This window comes from Chiloscyllium plagiosum, unplaced genomic scaffold, assembly GCF_037043375.1.
Source record: "Chiloscyllium plagiosum isolate Xiang-an unplaced genomic scaffold, Cpla_swu_hap1 HiC_scaffold_39, whole genome shotgun sequence".
NCBI classification, from domain to species: Eukaryota; Metazoa; Chordata; class Chondrichthyes; order Orectolobiformes; family Hemiscylliidae; genus Chiloscyllium; species Chiloscyllium plagiosum.
In genome coordinates, this window is record NW_028270177.1 from 13,022,073 (window position 1) to 13,039,266 (window position 17,194).

Genomic DNA, 17,194 nt, shown 5'->3' on the forward strand with positions numbered 1-17,194 from the left:
ACAAAGGCATGGTAGCTAAAGTTACAAAAGGTGCAAAGATAGATCGGAAAGAATTTTGTTAAGGGGACATAAGGGGGATGCAAACAGGTATAAATAGTTCAGTGGGCACAAAATCTGGCAGATGGAATTGAATGCAGGAAGATGTGAACAAATCAAATACGAGCAGAAGGAAACCATTCTGTCCATTGAGATATTCTGCTATTCAATATGATCATGGCTGATCCGCTGGTGTATCGAATTCCACATTCCACCTTGAAGTTGAATTTAAATTTAGTTATACCTGTGAAGTTGTTCACTTTGGCAGCAGCAGGATGTTACTTAAATGTAGAAAGACTGCAGAATTCCAAGGTGCAGAGGGATCCAGGTGTTCCAACACATGAGTTACAAAAGTTAATACACAGGTAACACAGCAAGGATTTAAGAAGGCTCATAGAATTCTATCCTTTATAATGGGAGGAATTGAGTGTAAAAGGAAGGATGTTATACTTCAGATTTATTCTCTCTGCGTAAGGAAGGATGGAAATGAGTTGAAGGCAGTTCAAGTGAGGTTTAATTAGAACATAGAATAGTACAGCACAGGAACAGGCCCTTCAGCCCCATGGTGTTATGCTGAACACAACACCAAGTTAAACTAACCCATTCTGCCTGCCCTTGGTCCACATCCCTCTATTCCTTGCTTATTCTTGTGTTTATCTAAAAGCCCCTGAAACACCCCTATTGTATTTGCCTCAACCACTACCCCTGACAGTGCATTGCAGGCACCCATCACTCTCTGTGTAAAATTATTTGATAGCTGGAATGAGTGGGTTGTCTTTTGAAGATAGAGTCATAGTCATAGAGTCATAGAGATATACAGCACGGAAGCAGAACCTTCAGTCTCACCCAAAAACTAGGTTGAATATTCTCGGCTTATCCCCACTGGAGTTTAGATGATTGTGGGGTGATTTGATTGAATGCAAGATGCTAAACGGCCTTGCCAAGGTGGATGTGGAAAAGATGTTTCTGCCTTTGGGCTCATCCAGAACCAGGAGGGACTGTTTAAAAATTAGGGATCACTCTTGAAGAACAAATATGGGTGGCACAGTGGGTTAGTCCTTAGCACTGCTGCCTCATAGCACCAGGGCCCTGGGTTTGATTTCAGCCTCAGGCGACTGTCTGTGTGGAGTTCACACATATTTCCTGTGTCTGCGTGGGTTTTACCCTGGGGGGTCTGGTTTTCTCCCCCTTTCCAAAAATGTACAGGTTAGGTTGGTTAGCCATGCTAAATTGCATCAAGTGTTTAGAAATGTGCAGCTTAGATACTTAACTATGTTGATTGCTGTATTGACTGCTGGAAGAGGGCAGATGAAGTTGCCTACCTCTATATTGCGTCATGTTGTATATGAGATCTGAAAAATAGAATTCTTTGCATACTTACAATCACAGCCATGTTATCACTTTAGTTCTGGCCTTTTTCTACAGCCTGGAACATAAAACAAAATAGAATCAAACAATCATAGGATAAGGACAAGAGCAGACCACTAAATCCTTTCTTGGAGTTGATCTCCAAACTACCTCTGTCCATTTGACTAGACTACATGCAAAAGAATCAGTTAATGATGGTGGATATTGAAGAAAATATGGGTTTTGTAGGGCAGTGGTGTTCCTGCCTCTGAGATGGAAATTTTGAGTCGAACTCCCACTCTAGAATTTGGTGGCTGAAGAAGATGCATTCATAAAACAGCCAGTCAGCAGGTTGGGACCAACTTATAAATCTCTCCAACATAAAATCAATTGCTGGTGGTATTAATTGGAGAGTCTCCCAGTCAGTCATCTGGAGAAGACAACAGCAAACCGCTGCAGCTTCCTGCCAACCATAACCATGGTCAACAACATGCTTTTCGGTACCTGAAGAGAAAGAGAATGAAGAAAACACAAAAGCAATTTATGTGTACATTGCATTGTTTACATAGAGATATCCTTCACAAAGGTGTGAGGGATTTAAGGGGGGTGAAAATTTGCCTGGATTTAGAGAAGGAATTCCAGGGAATGTGACTGGTTGCTGAAGACACAACCACCACTGGCAAGGCAAATGGGATAGGCAACAGAGATAGCAGAATGAGGGATTATGGCACTGGAGGATGAGGCCACACAGAATTTGATGCAACTTGGAGACAGGGGGCTGGAGTGATGGATGAGTCTATGTTCAAGAGAAGAGCTTTATTGAAGATGCAGAATGGAGGTTCAGCCAGGAGAACACTGGAGTGGTTGGAGTGGGCTTCAGCAAGAAATAAGCTGATTGAGAGAAAAAGACAGAAATAGCTGGAAGTAAAAGAGATAGTCATTGTGATAGAGAGGGGTTGAGGTGCTGGTTTCAATTTGAGGTTGTTCCTGCTCGGCTTGAATCCTTTTGAGGCCTCAATTTCAACTGCACAGCTGACGATTGAAGGCAGAAGCAGCACTCACAGGAACCTTTGAATATCAATGGCATTGTCCAGCAAAACAAATACTGAGGGGAGTGAAGGAAAGCAATGATGGGATAATTATGCCGGTCAATAATTGGTAAGATGCAGTAGTTATGTTCCTGCTGTCCCAAACTATTCTTTAAGAGTCCAGAAATACACCTGGTTTTGGAATAGTTTCATTAATGATCAGTCACTCAAGGTCTGGTATCAGTGCAGAACTCACCCACTGGTACTTCAAAAGTTGTGTCAATGTTGTATTGTTTGATAAAACCTCGATTAACATGCATGTGAGCAGGTATCTGCCCTAAACTGGCGACTGCCCCAGCTGCCCAGGAGGAGATTGTGACAAAAATGTTGGTGGGAGAAATGGAAGTGGGAACGGGGCAGTAAGCATTTCGCCATGATTTTCCCTGATACTTACTCCTTTCCTGAGAAACGAAGGCTCTCACACTTGGTATGATGAGGGCAGAAGCTTAGCCCAGTGTCCAAACTGGACACTAAGCTTGTGAACAGTTTGACTCAAGTTGAAGAGGTGACCAAGGTGGGGGGGAACAAATCCACTAGCAATGGTACAGATGATTTAGCAGGATCCAAAGGCAAATGCTGTAGTTTTCTGACACTTTCTTTTGAGATAATTAAGGCGTAGCCAGGACTGGATGCTAAACAACAAAATTGCAATGTAAGAGATGAATGAGGTAGCATTGGATCATCAAAGGCCATGCTGAAGTTGACTCCATACTGCTGTGGTTCTGTTCGCCGAGCTGGAAGTTTTTGTTGCAAATGTTTCATCCCCTGTCTAGGTGACATCCTCAGTGCTGTCACCTAGACAGGGGACGAAACATTTGCAACAAAACTTCCAGCTCGGCGAACAGAACCACAACAACGAGCACCCGAGCTACAAATCTTCTCACAAACTTTGACTCCATAGCTATGGATGAGTGCCTAAGGAACACTGTGGTGAAATATATGATGTGAAATAACAATAGAAGGGACTTTCTTTTTTGCTAATGCTTTTGTGTAGCAGCTGGGGGATTTTCTATATTAAAGGCAGTATTTTAATACAAGATATTATCACTGTGTGTCTACAATGGCTATATTCTTATTGGGAGATTGGGAGACATGATTAGAGCAAGTCCATTTGTATCCTTGAATGTTTCCACGTGTTGTGTGATTCACATATATGTGCCAATTGTTCAGTGAAGCCTTTTTCAGTGTAATTTTATTTTTGTCGTCAATGAACCATTCATCTTCAAAGCTATTGTGAAACTCTGCTCAGAACATCCCATCAGCTCAGTTCATGCTTCCCTTGGAAAATGCATTCAGGTCCAGGAATAGAAAAGCAGGAAAAGTGCTAGTAGCGCGCTTCTTTGAAGTTTATTGATTTTTGTAAAGTTCTGTAATAAAAACAGCTCCTAAGAAAAAACTTCACATTTGAACAGGAAATACCAACCAATGAAGCAGCAGTGCTGGACACCTGAGTTACTAATAATAATTGGCCTCGAATCTCAAAAAAGCAATAATTGTTGATCTTATAAATTTATGGCTACCGTGTTTTGGTTAGATTTGTCACCACCAATCCTTCTTATTGGAATTTGTCTAAGATACTGATACTGTATGGGGAAGGATGTCATAGGCAGAAGAAAGACTCAATATTGATGAATAGTAAATAGGTTTATTACAATTTGGAGGTGCCGGTGTTGGACTGGGATGGACAAAGTTAAAAATCACACAACACCAGGTTGTCGTCCAACAGGTTTATTTGGATGCACTGGCTTTCGGAGCGCTGCTCCTTCATCAGGTGGTTGACCAGAAGCAGCGCTTCAAAAGCTAGTGCTTCCAAATAAATCTGTTGGATTATAACCTGGTGCTGTGCGATTTTTAACTAGGTTTAGTACATGTTACTTAAAAGCTTCAGAGATACATTATACTTCCTTTTGAGAAATGAGGCACACCTCACAAGTACATACATATACCTGGATGCTGTTAACACCAAGAATAACCACTGAAGCACTGGGAGGTCACTTGGAGAAAGCATAGAGAGAAGTCCTTGGCTCCTTCCACAAACAGTCCTTTATATTCTGATTAATGGTGTTATCCAGTGGTGTCAGTTAACCCTTTCAGAATCACAATATTGTTATGATACTGTAAGAGGCCATTTCGCTACTAAGTAGTGGGCTTAAAGGGGTGAGTGTTGGGACCACAATTAATCATGTTATACATTAGCAATCTGCTCAGATAGGCAAGAGTCAACCAGACCAGGTGTGGCAGGAGATTTCCTTCCGTCAACAATGTCAGTGCACTAAATGGATTTTTACAAAAATTTGGTAGCGCCGTGATATTTATTAATGAGGCTAGTACTGCATTCCAAAATTTTTGAACATTTATTCGGCATTACGTTACCATCGATCCATTATGGGAGAAATCATTACGTTCCCAGTAATAACATAATTGATGTGAATCTGACAGAAGGAACAAGTTAACACTGTGTCATGAGACGCTGCTGTTCATCTCAAAGAGAAGCTTTCTACCACGGTGAGTCTTGAGTCAGTTATTGCTGCACAGTGGACGCTCTGTCTGCTAGGTTCCTCCAAGAACTGTATACCTTCAGGGACAGACAGCAAGATAAACATATGCACCTGCTGGAGCTCAGTGATGAAAGGAGTGAGCAAAGTAAGCACATACAACGATAATTTCTTTGCTGGGACAACCGAAAACAAGAGGTTATCACATCAAGATAACCACTGGATACAAAAAGGGGAGATAAGAAGGTAATTTTATCGCACCAAGTGTAATCGGAATGTAGAATGCTTTACCCGAGAAAGGAATAATCTGGAACTGAGTGCTGCGTTGAAAACGACACCAAATAGTTAGATTACTTAGGACTGTGAGGGGCCTATGATTAACACAGGCAACAAGTAGCTAAGATCACAGACATTCACACAGAAACCAAGACTGAGGAGTCACACAGAACAGTATAGCTCTTGCCTTATTCCTCGTACAGCGGGAAAACCAATTCAAACCAAAGATTAGTTTTAAGTGGGGCAAGGTCAGAACAAGAGGGGGCATAGGAAGGGAGGGAATCCCCATTTTAACTCAAAGAGAATTTTAATTAAGCAAAGCAATCTCTCATTCTGTAATGGGAGTGATGTCAACAGCAGTACAGCAACAATTGGCTTGGTAAGAGCAAATTATGGCTGACACTGGAATCTGTACTGAAAACAAAACTGCTGAAACTCACAGCAGAACGGGCAGCATCTGTGGAGACAGAGCAAGCTAAAGTTTCGAGTCGAGATGACTCTTCACCAGAACACCAGCTCTGATAAAGAATTATCTAGACTTGACATGTTAGCTTGCTCTCTCCCCACAGATGCTACCGAATCTGTTGTGATTTTCAGCATTTTTTTGTTTCAGAACAATTGCCTTTGAAAGTCCAGGACATTAGTTGCCAGAGCATAAAGCTTTGGTAGTTTGGCAACTTGATTCTGCTGATGGAAGGAACAAGAAACCAGACTCGGGAGCTAAAAGGATCTTTGCAACTTTTTCTGCAGGAGCCTCCAGCTTCTACTGGCCCATAACGTTTCCATGGCAAATGGAACTTGGCCTCTTTGTCATGATGCCAGGTTATGTGGATCTCTTGAATAAAGATAGCAGAATACCAATGATGCTGTTAGGCTATGATTCGCGCAGGGATACAATAGGGCCTTGCCTGAATCTGATGATTGCCTTCCAATGCCTGTCTTCACTTTAAACGATGGCCAACAGGAATGAATTGGGATTGTCTCCTGCCAACAGCTTAATACAACCTTTAACATTAGCCAAACTTCCAGACATGTGAGATAACCCTTCCATTAATCTCAAAATTTAAGCAATGTTAAAACAATGCTTCCCATTTAATGATGATGTCATTCAGTTTATTAAACCAAGTATTCAAAGAAATTGATTTAGGAACTATTCCAACAGTTTGAGTTAGAAAATATTTATTTGTTACTAAACAATTCTGAGACACTGATGGGATTCACATTGATAATACACTATTGTCAAAGATAACTGACCACACGAGAGATCAGGAGATTTCCCAAATTCCCTGTTTACTGTCCACCTGATTCCATGAAAATTCCAAAGAATCCATTCAGTTGATCCAGTCATCCTCCATCACTCTAGATCTGCTCCATCCATTGTCATTGCAAATCCAATCCTCCTGATTGTTCTAGATCCAGTTCAACCCGATTATTCTGTACTCAATCCATCACTGAATGCTCTACAACTACCTTCTACTTTGGATCCAGTCTACTACAACTTACAGTATATTACATTTCTTCTGCAGAAAATTTCTGGTTTTCTTCATAAAGAGCCTTATCTCATTCAAATATTCCTCCCCAAAGGGGAAAATGCTCCAAGTACTGAATTGGCTTTAATCTCAGACACTGGTCAGAAAGAAGCAAGGTCTATTTCCAAAAAGACATTGAATATTTCCCAAAACATAATGCACCAAGGAAACAAAAATCAGTAGGAAGGATATCAGAGACTCTAAACAGTTTCCTAGAAACTAATACTTTGTTTTTCAGGAAGAGCCAAGTGAAATATCATCAGAAGTTGGCAATTAACAGGTTGGAGATAGTGAGAACTGCAGATGCTGGAGAGTCAGAGTGGATCAAGAGTGGAGCTAGAAAAAGCACAGAAGGTGAAGCAGCATCAGAGGAGAAGGGGAGTTCATGTTTCAGGTCAGAACCTTTCGTCAGGACAAATGAAAGGTTCCGACCTGGAACATTGATACTTCTCTTGCCTTCCTTTTGTCACTCATAATTCCAACTTTCTTCAATGATTATAACTTTAATTTGCTTTACAAATCTCTCTGGATATTGAGCTGTATTTTACTGTCACTCTAGTAGGAGCACTTTTACCACAGAAACTGCAAGTGTTAGCCAACAGATGCCATTCTTGCCAAAAACACCAATTGTGCTAATTATTTCTCAAAGGGCTAAACATTTATTTGGCTCACTGTTGCCTATTCTGACCACCTCACGGAAACCCAACTAACATTTTTTTGTGTCCATAAGATCATAAACAGAAGCAGAATTAGGCTATTTGACCCATCGACTCTGCTCCGCCATTCAGTCCATGGCTGATATGTTTCTCAGTCCCATTCTCCTGCCTTCTCCTATAACCATTGATCCCATTATTGATCAAGACCGTACCTATTTCTGTCTTAAATACACTCAATGACTCCACGAGCCTTCTGTGGCAATGAGTTCCACAGAGTAATCACCCTCCTGTTGACAAAACACCTTCTCATCTCAGTTCTAAAGGGTCATCCCTTTGCTCTGAGGCTGTGCCTTCAGTCCTGGCGTCTTAGTTATTTAATGATTTAGTTTACAAGTTTAAGCCATAGTTGGGGAAGAAAATTAAAATAATCACAAAGGTAATGAAAGATAAGATTAGAAGATATTCTTTCTGTAGGGTGTATTGGAATTCTGCTGTATCACTTGCTGAAAATGCAAGCAGAGACCATTAACTATTTCTGCTTTGCAAAATGGGACTTTGCAATGTGTACATATAAATGTATTGTCAAGGGGACCATCACTCACTCTTACACTATAGTCAGTGTACCTTTCTAATGTATCATTCTGCAGCACATGTTGAGATCTGCTACGTTTGCTGTCAGTACCTGCAGTTGTACTGACAACTGTGATTATTTAAAACTGCTGCAGAGGAGCCAGGAATTAGTTCATGAAATAAAAGAATATGGGGATTGAACAGGAGGGTAAAGATGATGCCAAGTGGTTCATTTAAAGAAACACACACTCACAAACTTAAAGCAATCAAACAGTTTGTATCTGCATTATAAGAGCATGGGTCCCCTGCAGAATAAATCTTCTTCTTCTTTACTGTCTCAACCATCACACCCTGATCAGGTACGATATGAGTAAGATGCAACCATCTCACTACATGAAGAATGAAGCACCATTTTACCAATAGGTCAAACCAGGAAGGAACACTCACTCTCACACCGTGAAGTGGGGAGTAGCCCTTATACATGTATTTACATCTCATAATTACCCTACTTAGAATCCCTACAGAAAGAGGAGTTCCAGCCCATCAAGTCCATACTGATCCACCAAAGAGCATCCCACCCAGACCCACCATCCTGACCCTATCCCCATAAACCCGCATTTCCCATGTGTGATGGTACTGCTCCTTTAACAAGGTTAGGTTGTCCTTGGGTGTTTTTTTTTTCAGAAGGGTGGTAAAGACAGAGGTTCCATTTTGTCTGGATTTATCTACTTGAGAATGCTTTTAAGTTAAAAGAAAACACTTGCACAATGAAAGGGGAGTGGCCAGACCTCCCAGCTCAGCTTTTCTCTGGTTTGGTTTGGTTTTAGCAGTCTGGCTGTTCAGAGAAGGCAGTCAGTTTTTGAGGCTGCTGGTCAGGTTTCAGCTGGGAATCCAAAAAGAAACAGTGACATGGAAGAAGGCATTCCACGTTGAATCTCTCTGCCATCTGTCTCTCTTCTAAGACCCTGTATTTGATGTTACCTTTTTTTGCCAAGGGGGTGTTAATGGGGATTGTTGCAGGAACTTAAAACAGCACCATTAAGATGGGATAGTTTGTTGGCTTTTCGAATAGGTTGTTATTCAGTGTTCTGTTCTTTTTTGTTTGTGATTCATTTGGTGATCTTGCAAATAAATTATGTTTTGTTTAAAACTAAATGGTTGGCCAGCTGCATCACTCCTGAAATATCCACTGTACACCTATTTAAAACAAAGTCAGGGTTTGGCTACTTTCTTGAAATGTTTTGAGGGTCTGGCCCGGTCCAAAACACCATGACTAATTCACTTAGCTTGCACATCCTTGGACACTACGGGGTAATTGAGCATGGCCAATCCACTTAACCTGCACATCTTGGGACTGTGGAAGGAAACCACAGCATCTGGGGGAAACCCACACAGACACGGGGAGTACATGCAAACTCCACACACTCAATTGAACCTTGGTCCCTGGCTAATCCCCTTCCCCTTACCAATTAAACTCTCTCCAATCAAGAAACTCAACTGCCTAAACCAAGTAGTTACCTAATGAGTTCGACCCTCTGCCTACAGTCCGTTTCGCTGCCTTCACAACTATTCTCCCTCTCCTCACTTTCACTGGAACTGTGACAACTGCAGTTGGGGCCACCATGCTGACTAAAGTACTGTGTCTCCCTGGACCATTGATCTCCCAGCATTACAATGTCAACACACCACTGTCAGCTTCCTGGGTTTAGCACACAGGCAGCTCGGTCAGTTCTCAGGCAGCACTTTACCAGGTGCAGTCGGGCAACAGCCTTTCTCTCGCAGGGTGGCCATTTCAAATAGAAGGGAAGGCAGGCAACTAGTGCCTGTGGGAGGCGGTGGAGAGGAAATGTGAAAGGGGATGGGGGTGTGACATGGTGGTGTACAACACTGTGCTCCGTCAATATCAGAGACAGAACACATACCTGGAATTTTCACGGCACATGTTTAACGAGTGTGGTGGTGTGTGAAAGGGAAAGGGGGCTAATGATGTAATCCAGTTAGTCAGGGTGTGCAGCTGCAGTCAATCCAGGGGCCAGGCCATTTCTAGTCTGGGAGGTTAACCATAGTCTGTCAGTTGGTTGACCAAATACCAGTTTAACGATCCGCATCATTTCTGTTGAGGGATCTGAGTGCAGTCTGTCCTGGTTCTGTGGGAAATCAATCTAGCTGGGGATGGCTTGATGGCTCAGTGGTTAGTACCGCTGCCTCACAGGGATCCAGGTTCAATTCCAGCCTCAGGCGACTATGTGTGGAGTTTGCACGTTCTCCCCATGTCTCCACGGGTTTCCTCTGGGTGCTCTGGTTTCCTCCCACAGTCCAAAGATGTGCAGGTTAGGTGAATTGGCCATGCTAAATTGCCCATAGTGTTACTCTTCGGAGAGTCGGTGTGGACTTGTTGGGCCGAAGGGCCTGTTTCCACACTGTAGGGAATCTAATCTAATCAGCTGTTGTTGTGCAGTCAGTCAGGGTTACCTTGCGAGATCAGTGGAGTTAGTGATGGGCCATAGTTAGGCAGGATCATGGTTTACACATAAGCCTGGAGTTTCAATGGTCAGTCCATGGTTCTCAAGTCTGTGGATTGGCCTGGAAAAACAAAATGGTGGCAGCAGGGCACAAAGTGTTTGGACTCCTGAGCCCATCTGTTTCTGATTTCCAGGTCAGATGCATTCTGCTTTTCTTCCATTTATTATTTTTGACATCAATATTTATCTTAGGCTGCTTTTGGCGGCTTCAGAGGAGGAGGAATGTTTCAGGTGGCTGCGGCAGCAGTGATCCCTCATGGTTGTTGTAGCTGTGGTCTGCTTCGGCGTCTTTGGTGGCACGGCCCAGGATTCAACTGGTCCAGGTCAGCAGCAACTTTGGCGATGTGATTGTTTCGGCCTGGCATTCTGTGGTCTGGGATTCTTATGGGCAGCTTCTGTAACGTTTTCTGCCCTGAGACCGACGAGGCTTTGGGATTCTGCGGAGTCTTCCAGTCCGGGCGTGGATGGCCGGCTTTGGCAGTGGCCTCTGGCCTGGTATTCCAATGGCCTCTGGCCCTGTATTCTAATGGCCTCTGGCCCCATATTACAAAGGTCTCTGGCCCAGTATTCCAACAGCCTCTGGCCTGGTTGATGGGCTTCATCTTGGGCGATGGCTTCAACAGCTTTCTGCAGCAGTACTGTCTTTTCCCGAACCCAGGAGCCATGAATTGAACTAAGGTGGACTTTGTCTTATTTGTAAAAAACTTTATTTTTTTTCTTATCTAAGCCTTCTGTAATACATCGTGATATGGTGACTTAAACATTTCTCACTGCTTTTTTTGGAAAAAAGTACAATTGACAACAAATTACTATTCTATTCTAAATGGTTGGCCAGCTGTATCACTCCTAGAATATCCACTATACATCTGCTTAAAACAACTAATAAAGTTAGGGTCCGGCTACTTCCTTGAAATGTTTTGAGGGGATCTGAACTGGTCCAATGGTCCAATCCACTTAGCTTGCACATCCCTGGACACTACGGGGTACAATGAAAGCAGGTAATTGGAGATCATCGGATTGAACCTAGTAAGTTATCAAACGGGATTGTGTGCTCAAAAAGGAGGTTTAAGACAAGTCACAGTGACTCTGGCCTTGATATAGGAAGCATGCAAAGGCCAGTGAGGGTATCAGATCCTCAATATCATGGGGTAAAGCAAAGACAGAATGGTCACCTGAAAGGGCTGAGCCAATATGACAGGAATGTAGAGCATTGCTGGGGGCACAGGGATTGCACCCCAACAGGGGAACGTGAAGAATTTGAGGAAATTTATGAATCACGGGCAAGATCTGACATTTACTGCAGCAAATGCAAAGTGGAACAACATTGTATTCGTCCACAGAGCAACTGAATAATGAAGCTTTGATATCCACAAAACAGCAGAAGGAATAAGGAGGTGGGCTTTTTATAAAGGGGCTGGAATTCAGGACTGAAATATAAGGGGTATTCAACAGCTAATCCAATAATCAATGGTCAGTGTTTGTGCAGTGCTATACACCCGCCTTTAGTTCACATTTAAGCAGAATGTTCAATCTGGTTGACGAAAAATAATTACTTGCCTCATACCATTTGAATCTAGCCTCATCTCATGAGAAGACGCTGATTGATCACAACCTTATAACCTCTGAGGTCAACAAAGGACAAGGAGCCTGGCACATTCATGTAACACTGTAGGTTTCCCATAGCCAAGACACATAGTCTCAAGGACTGAAAGACAGGATATTGCAACTGCCATATCCTCACAATCAAGACAAACGCTGCTAGGCTGCATTCCTATGGTAGGGTTGGGGAGCAGGAAAGCGGGTCCACCTGGAAGCTACTTCATGCTAATGGCCCACAGATACTTTCCTGAGCCACCTTACCTGAGGTATGGGTTTCTAATGTGCATGGTTAGGGGGTATTGCCAGATTTGAAGTAAATCTTGCAGGAGTAAATACCTGCCAGATCCTCTGTGAGATAGTAGCAAGGAAATATCCTCTCAATGTGCACAGCAATGTGGAATTAAGAGAAATGCATGCTATATGAGGCCTTAACAAGATAAGTCTTGTCATCCCAAATCTGAATGTTGCTCAGCTCTTGCTGCACTTGGACACAGTGTCTGAAAAATCAGAGGTTGTGCTGAATGTTGTAAAAACATAAAAGAACATCCCCCATCTCTGATCTTATGGTGGGCAGAATGTCCACAGTAAAGCAGCTGAAATAATTGTGTTGAGAATACGATCCTGAGGAACAGCTGCAGTGATGTTCTGGAGCTGAGATGATTAAAATCCAACAACAACAGCTATTTTCTTTTGTGCCAAATATGATTCCAAACAGTGGAGAGTTTTCCACCTGATTCCCATTGAATCCAATTTTGCCATGGCTTATTGATGTCACACTTGGCCAGATGCTGTCTTGATGTCAAGTGACACTCATGTTCTAACTAATTCAGCTCCTTTGTCCAGATTCGGACCAGGTGTGTAATGAGGTCAGGAACTGAATAGGCCTCGTGGAACTCAAACTGAGCGACAGCAAACAAGTTACTGTTGAGTAAGTACCACATGGTGACAACAACTCCCATCACTGATGATAAGTATGGACTGAAGGGATGGTAATTGGCCGGGTTGGATTTAGCTGCTTGTATGGATCAGAACATGCCGGAGGGGAAAGTGAGCACTGCAGATGCTGGAGATCAGAGCTGAAAATGTGTTGCTGGAAAAGTGCAGCAGGTCAGGCAGCATCCAAGGAGCAGGAGAATCGACGTTTCGGGCATGAGCCTTCTGCTCCTTGGATGCTGCCTGGCCTGCTGCGCTTTTCCAGCAACACATTTTCAGCTCAGAACATGCCGGAGCAATCTTCCACATTGGTGGGTAAATACCAGTTGTACTGTCCTGGAACAGCTTGGCTGGGGATGCAACTAATTCTGGAGCATGTCATTTGTGGAATGTTGTCAGGGCCCACAGGCTTTGCACCATCCAATGCCTTCAGCTATGTTTTAATATCATATGGGATGAAGCAAATTGGCTGAAAACTAGAATTTGTAATGCTGGGATCTCCGGAGGAGACTGAGTCATTCGTTGAATATCAACATTTTTCAGCCAAAATGCAAAGAGAAAGAATCTGGATGTATAAAATATCTTATCATTACTTTGATGGGTGATGAAAAAAAGCAAAAATAACATTAAAGGAAATTATTTAAGAGGGTAGCTCCTTTTGTCTAATTTCACATCAATGAATTATGCATGAATTTCTAACAACGTTATCTAGTTAAATGATCCGCTAGCCTTTGCAAAGGCAAATACACTGAATGATCAGCTCATCTGTCGAGGCAGAAAGAAGGGTTACAGTTAAAATGCTAGATGAACTTACTGCTCATTTCTGAGTCCATGAGAATTTCAAGACATCTTGAATGTCCCAAATTTCAAGGGCCTAGGTGTAATGGCTCACTGAAGGTTATAATTCAGATAATTCAGCACCTCCCTTAGTGCTGAAATGATAATTTTCAAATCTCAGAACATCACTTGAAATATAGCCTTTTAAGTCAATGTGCAATCACTGAGCCAAGATCAAAGTAAGTAACTATCACAGATCCCTGGTCTTACTATTATTTTCCTCAGAATGACAATCAAAGTCACTCTTGCCTAATTGTTTCTAGATGTTACATATAGGACCGCACTATACATTGTTACTGCATCGGTGGTGGTGTAGTGGTAATGTCACAGAACTAGTAGAGCCCAGACTAATGTTCTGAAGATGAGGGCTCAAATCCCACTCTGGTGGATGGTGAAATCCGAAATCAATAAAAATTTCATCCAACAGTGGCCATGCATCACTGGTGATTGTTGTAAAACCCATCTGGTTCACTAAAGTTCTTTAGGGAATGAAATCTGCTATCCTTATCTAGTCTGGCTTACATGTAACTTCAAACCCACTGTAATGTGGTTAACTCCTAACCTCCTTCTGGACATTTAGAGATGGGCAATAAATACTGGTCTAACCAGAGATACCCAGATCCCATCAATGAATAAAGAAAACTTGTGATGATATTGCCTTACTTAGATAAAGTTAAAAATCACACAACACCAGGTTATAGTCCAACAGATTTAATTGGAAGCACACTAGCTTTCGGAGTGTCGCTCCTTCATCAGGTGGTAGTGCCCTCCACTATCACCTGATGAAGGAGCGACACTCCGAAAGCTAGTGTGCTTCCAATTAAACCTGTTGGACTATAACCTGGTGTTGTGTGATTTTTAACTTTGTACACCCCAGTCCAACACCGGCATCGCCAAGCCATGATTACTTAGATAATGCATTCATGAAATAACAAATTACTAGAATACACCTTAAAAGTAAATGGAAAGACCTCTGTGTGAAAACTATATTGCAATAATTCAGTTCTCCAGCAACTCTGGTCAAAAATCCAGACCATGTGGAATAGCATTAGGATGTGCCTCTCTGTCAGGATCTGCTTACTCTCCACCAGCCAGTCTTCTGAAGCAGCAATGCAGAGATTGTCAGCTCAGCAGAATGAGATTGTCATATGCATTCTCCTTGTGTTGAATCCTTCCTTCTCCCCTCTCTTTAGATTGAAAGATACTAACAACAGAACCCCAACTTTCTACTACCATTGACCTAAAGTAATGACTCATCCAAACACCAAACAATTTGATAAAGTTATAGCAAATAAAGAAGATTTTTAAATTTCAGTGTCTTCCTTTGAGTGGAGCATATTAGACAGTAAGTTCCTGTCTGGAGAATATATTTACTCTCCTTTCAGGAGACTGACTTTTCTATAGCACCTTCCAAAACTGTGATCTCTACCACCTAAACAGCCAAAGGCAACAGCAGTTCCCACAGGTTCCCCACCAAGCCACAATCCTGACTTGGAACTATATCGCCATTCCATCACTGTTGCTGGGTCAAATCCCAGACCTCCCCTTCCTAGCAGCGCTGTAGATGTACTGAAAACAAAAAATGCTGGTGATCACAGCAGTTCAGGCAGCATCCACAGAGAGAAAGCAAACTAATTTTTCGAGTCGAGATGACTCTTCATCAGAGTACGTGTACCATTTTTAAATCACTAGCTCCCAGGTACTGTGAGTGTACTGGACATGTTACCCCAAATGAGACTGACTGCATTAACCCAGCCAGTGGATCAAAGCTGAAAATCTCCTGATCCATCTCGGTTTGTGCCAAAAGCCATCTTTCCTGCTGAATTTCATTGGCTTTAGAATGGCTGGTAATGTCTGTATGTCATACACATCAGACATGGAGATGAGATTTAAGAATCAGACATTAATGATCAGGAAATATTACAACCACTATTTATTATTCACACTTTCTGCTTTGCCTGATGGCTTTACTAATACTTATGTTATTTTACTTTGCATGAATAGTAAACATCCCCCAACAGCTTTGCAATTATGTTAATCCCACAATATTAATAAGCAGTGCACTGCAGATAAATTAGCAATAGTCAAATTAAATATTGAATCAAAGGTCTTAGGCAAAAGTGAACTTTTCTACAAAGGAGGAGAGCTACAATTTCAACAATATTTCTCTTTCACCAATTAAAACACTTAAATCACAAGATTCAGATTTGCACGGAGCAGCAGATTCAGACAAATAACACTTTGTTCTAATTCAAAAAATAACAAAGTAGCACGAGTGTCTTCTGAGAATATCTGTTTAATCTGTTATATACAGCTTAAAAACAAAGAAAAATGAAGAAGCGAGAAAAGTAAATTTGTAAATTCTGGAAATCTGAGGTGAAACTGCTAAAGTACTGAAAATACACAGCAAGTCACTTTATAAGAGATAAAGAGAAAATACAAGTTAACATTTCAAGTGGGAATCTGTCAGACACATTCTGATGAAAATCTTGTACTTTAAAATTTAAATTTTTGCTGCCTGAGGCACATTCTCTGTGTTTCTAACTCTTGTTTTGGCTCTGTATCAGGTTTTCAGAGTTCACATGTTTATGATGATTTTAAGCATTTTTGTTTAAGCCCTGTATTATGCCATCCAATAATCTTATCCCAGTTTGCAACAAAAATGTATCTGTTTTACCCCAACCTCCTCAACCACATTCTATGTCAAGGCAACAAAATACACACAAGTTCTATTCAATAAGGCCAACAGACCAGGAATTGACTAAATCCATTGGATGTTTAAGGACCCTTGTCACTCACCGACAATTGGCAGCTAAAAGGAAGTGGTTATCTGCTCACTGTTTCAGGCAAAGGAAGGCAGCCACTTCTCCCAGAAGGTTGACACGACTGGGAAGCAAAGATTTTCAGGAGAAAGCTTTGTAGAGTCGGATTAGATTGTCACAAGACGTCACTCATAGCAATTTCTAATTAAGTCAGCCGAAAGCAGGGAACCTTCCATTGGCATGAATTGCAGGTTGGTTAGCGAGGCGGTGTGCTAGTGGTGGAGAGAGAGAAAGGGGGTGGGGTAGCGTGCATTATATAAGAAAAATTGCGTGCAGGGTTTCCAAGTTATGATAACAAGCACAAATGCCATTTACAGGCTACTATGTTGGCCAACTGCTGCCAACAACTTGAACGAAAGAAAGGCTGTTGGATCCGTGATCAAACAAGCATCATAAGAATTGCCCTGACAACAAAACTCACTCAGAAAGAAATCCTAAACTGTATTTTGCAACCAGGTTACCCAAGGTAACAAAACTAACCACT

The 17,194-nt window shown here is 42.0% G+C and overlaps 1 protein-coding gene across 1 annotated transcript in view; it reads right to left on the reverse strand.

The window, feature by feature from the left end:
- The window catches only part of LOC122540932 (retinaldehyde-binding protein 1), a 40,415-nt gene extending 23,593 nt beyond the window's left edge, over nucleotides 1–16,822 (reverse strand). The window contains exons 1-2 of the mRNA XM_043677251.2: nucleotides 16,688–16,822; nucleotides 1,418–1,462 (exon numbers count right to left, since the gene is read on the reverse strand). Coding sequence (XP_043533186.2) covers nucleotides 1,418–1,429 — 12 coding nt within the window. The 5' untranslated portion in view covers nucleotides 1,430–1,462; nucleotides 16,688–16,822. The remainder of the gene's footprint in view (nucleotides 1–1,417; nucleotides 1,463–16,687) is intronic.
- Nucleotides 16,823–17,194: the final 372 nt, after the last annotated feature.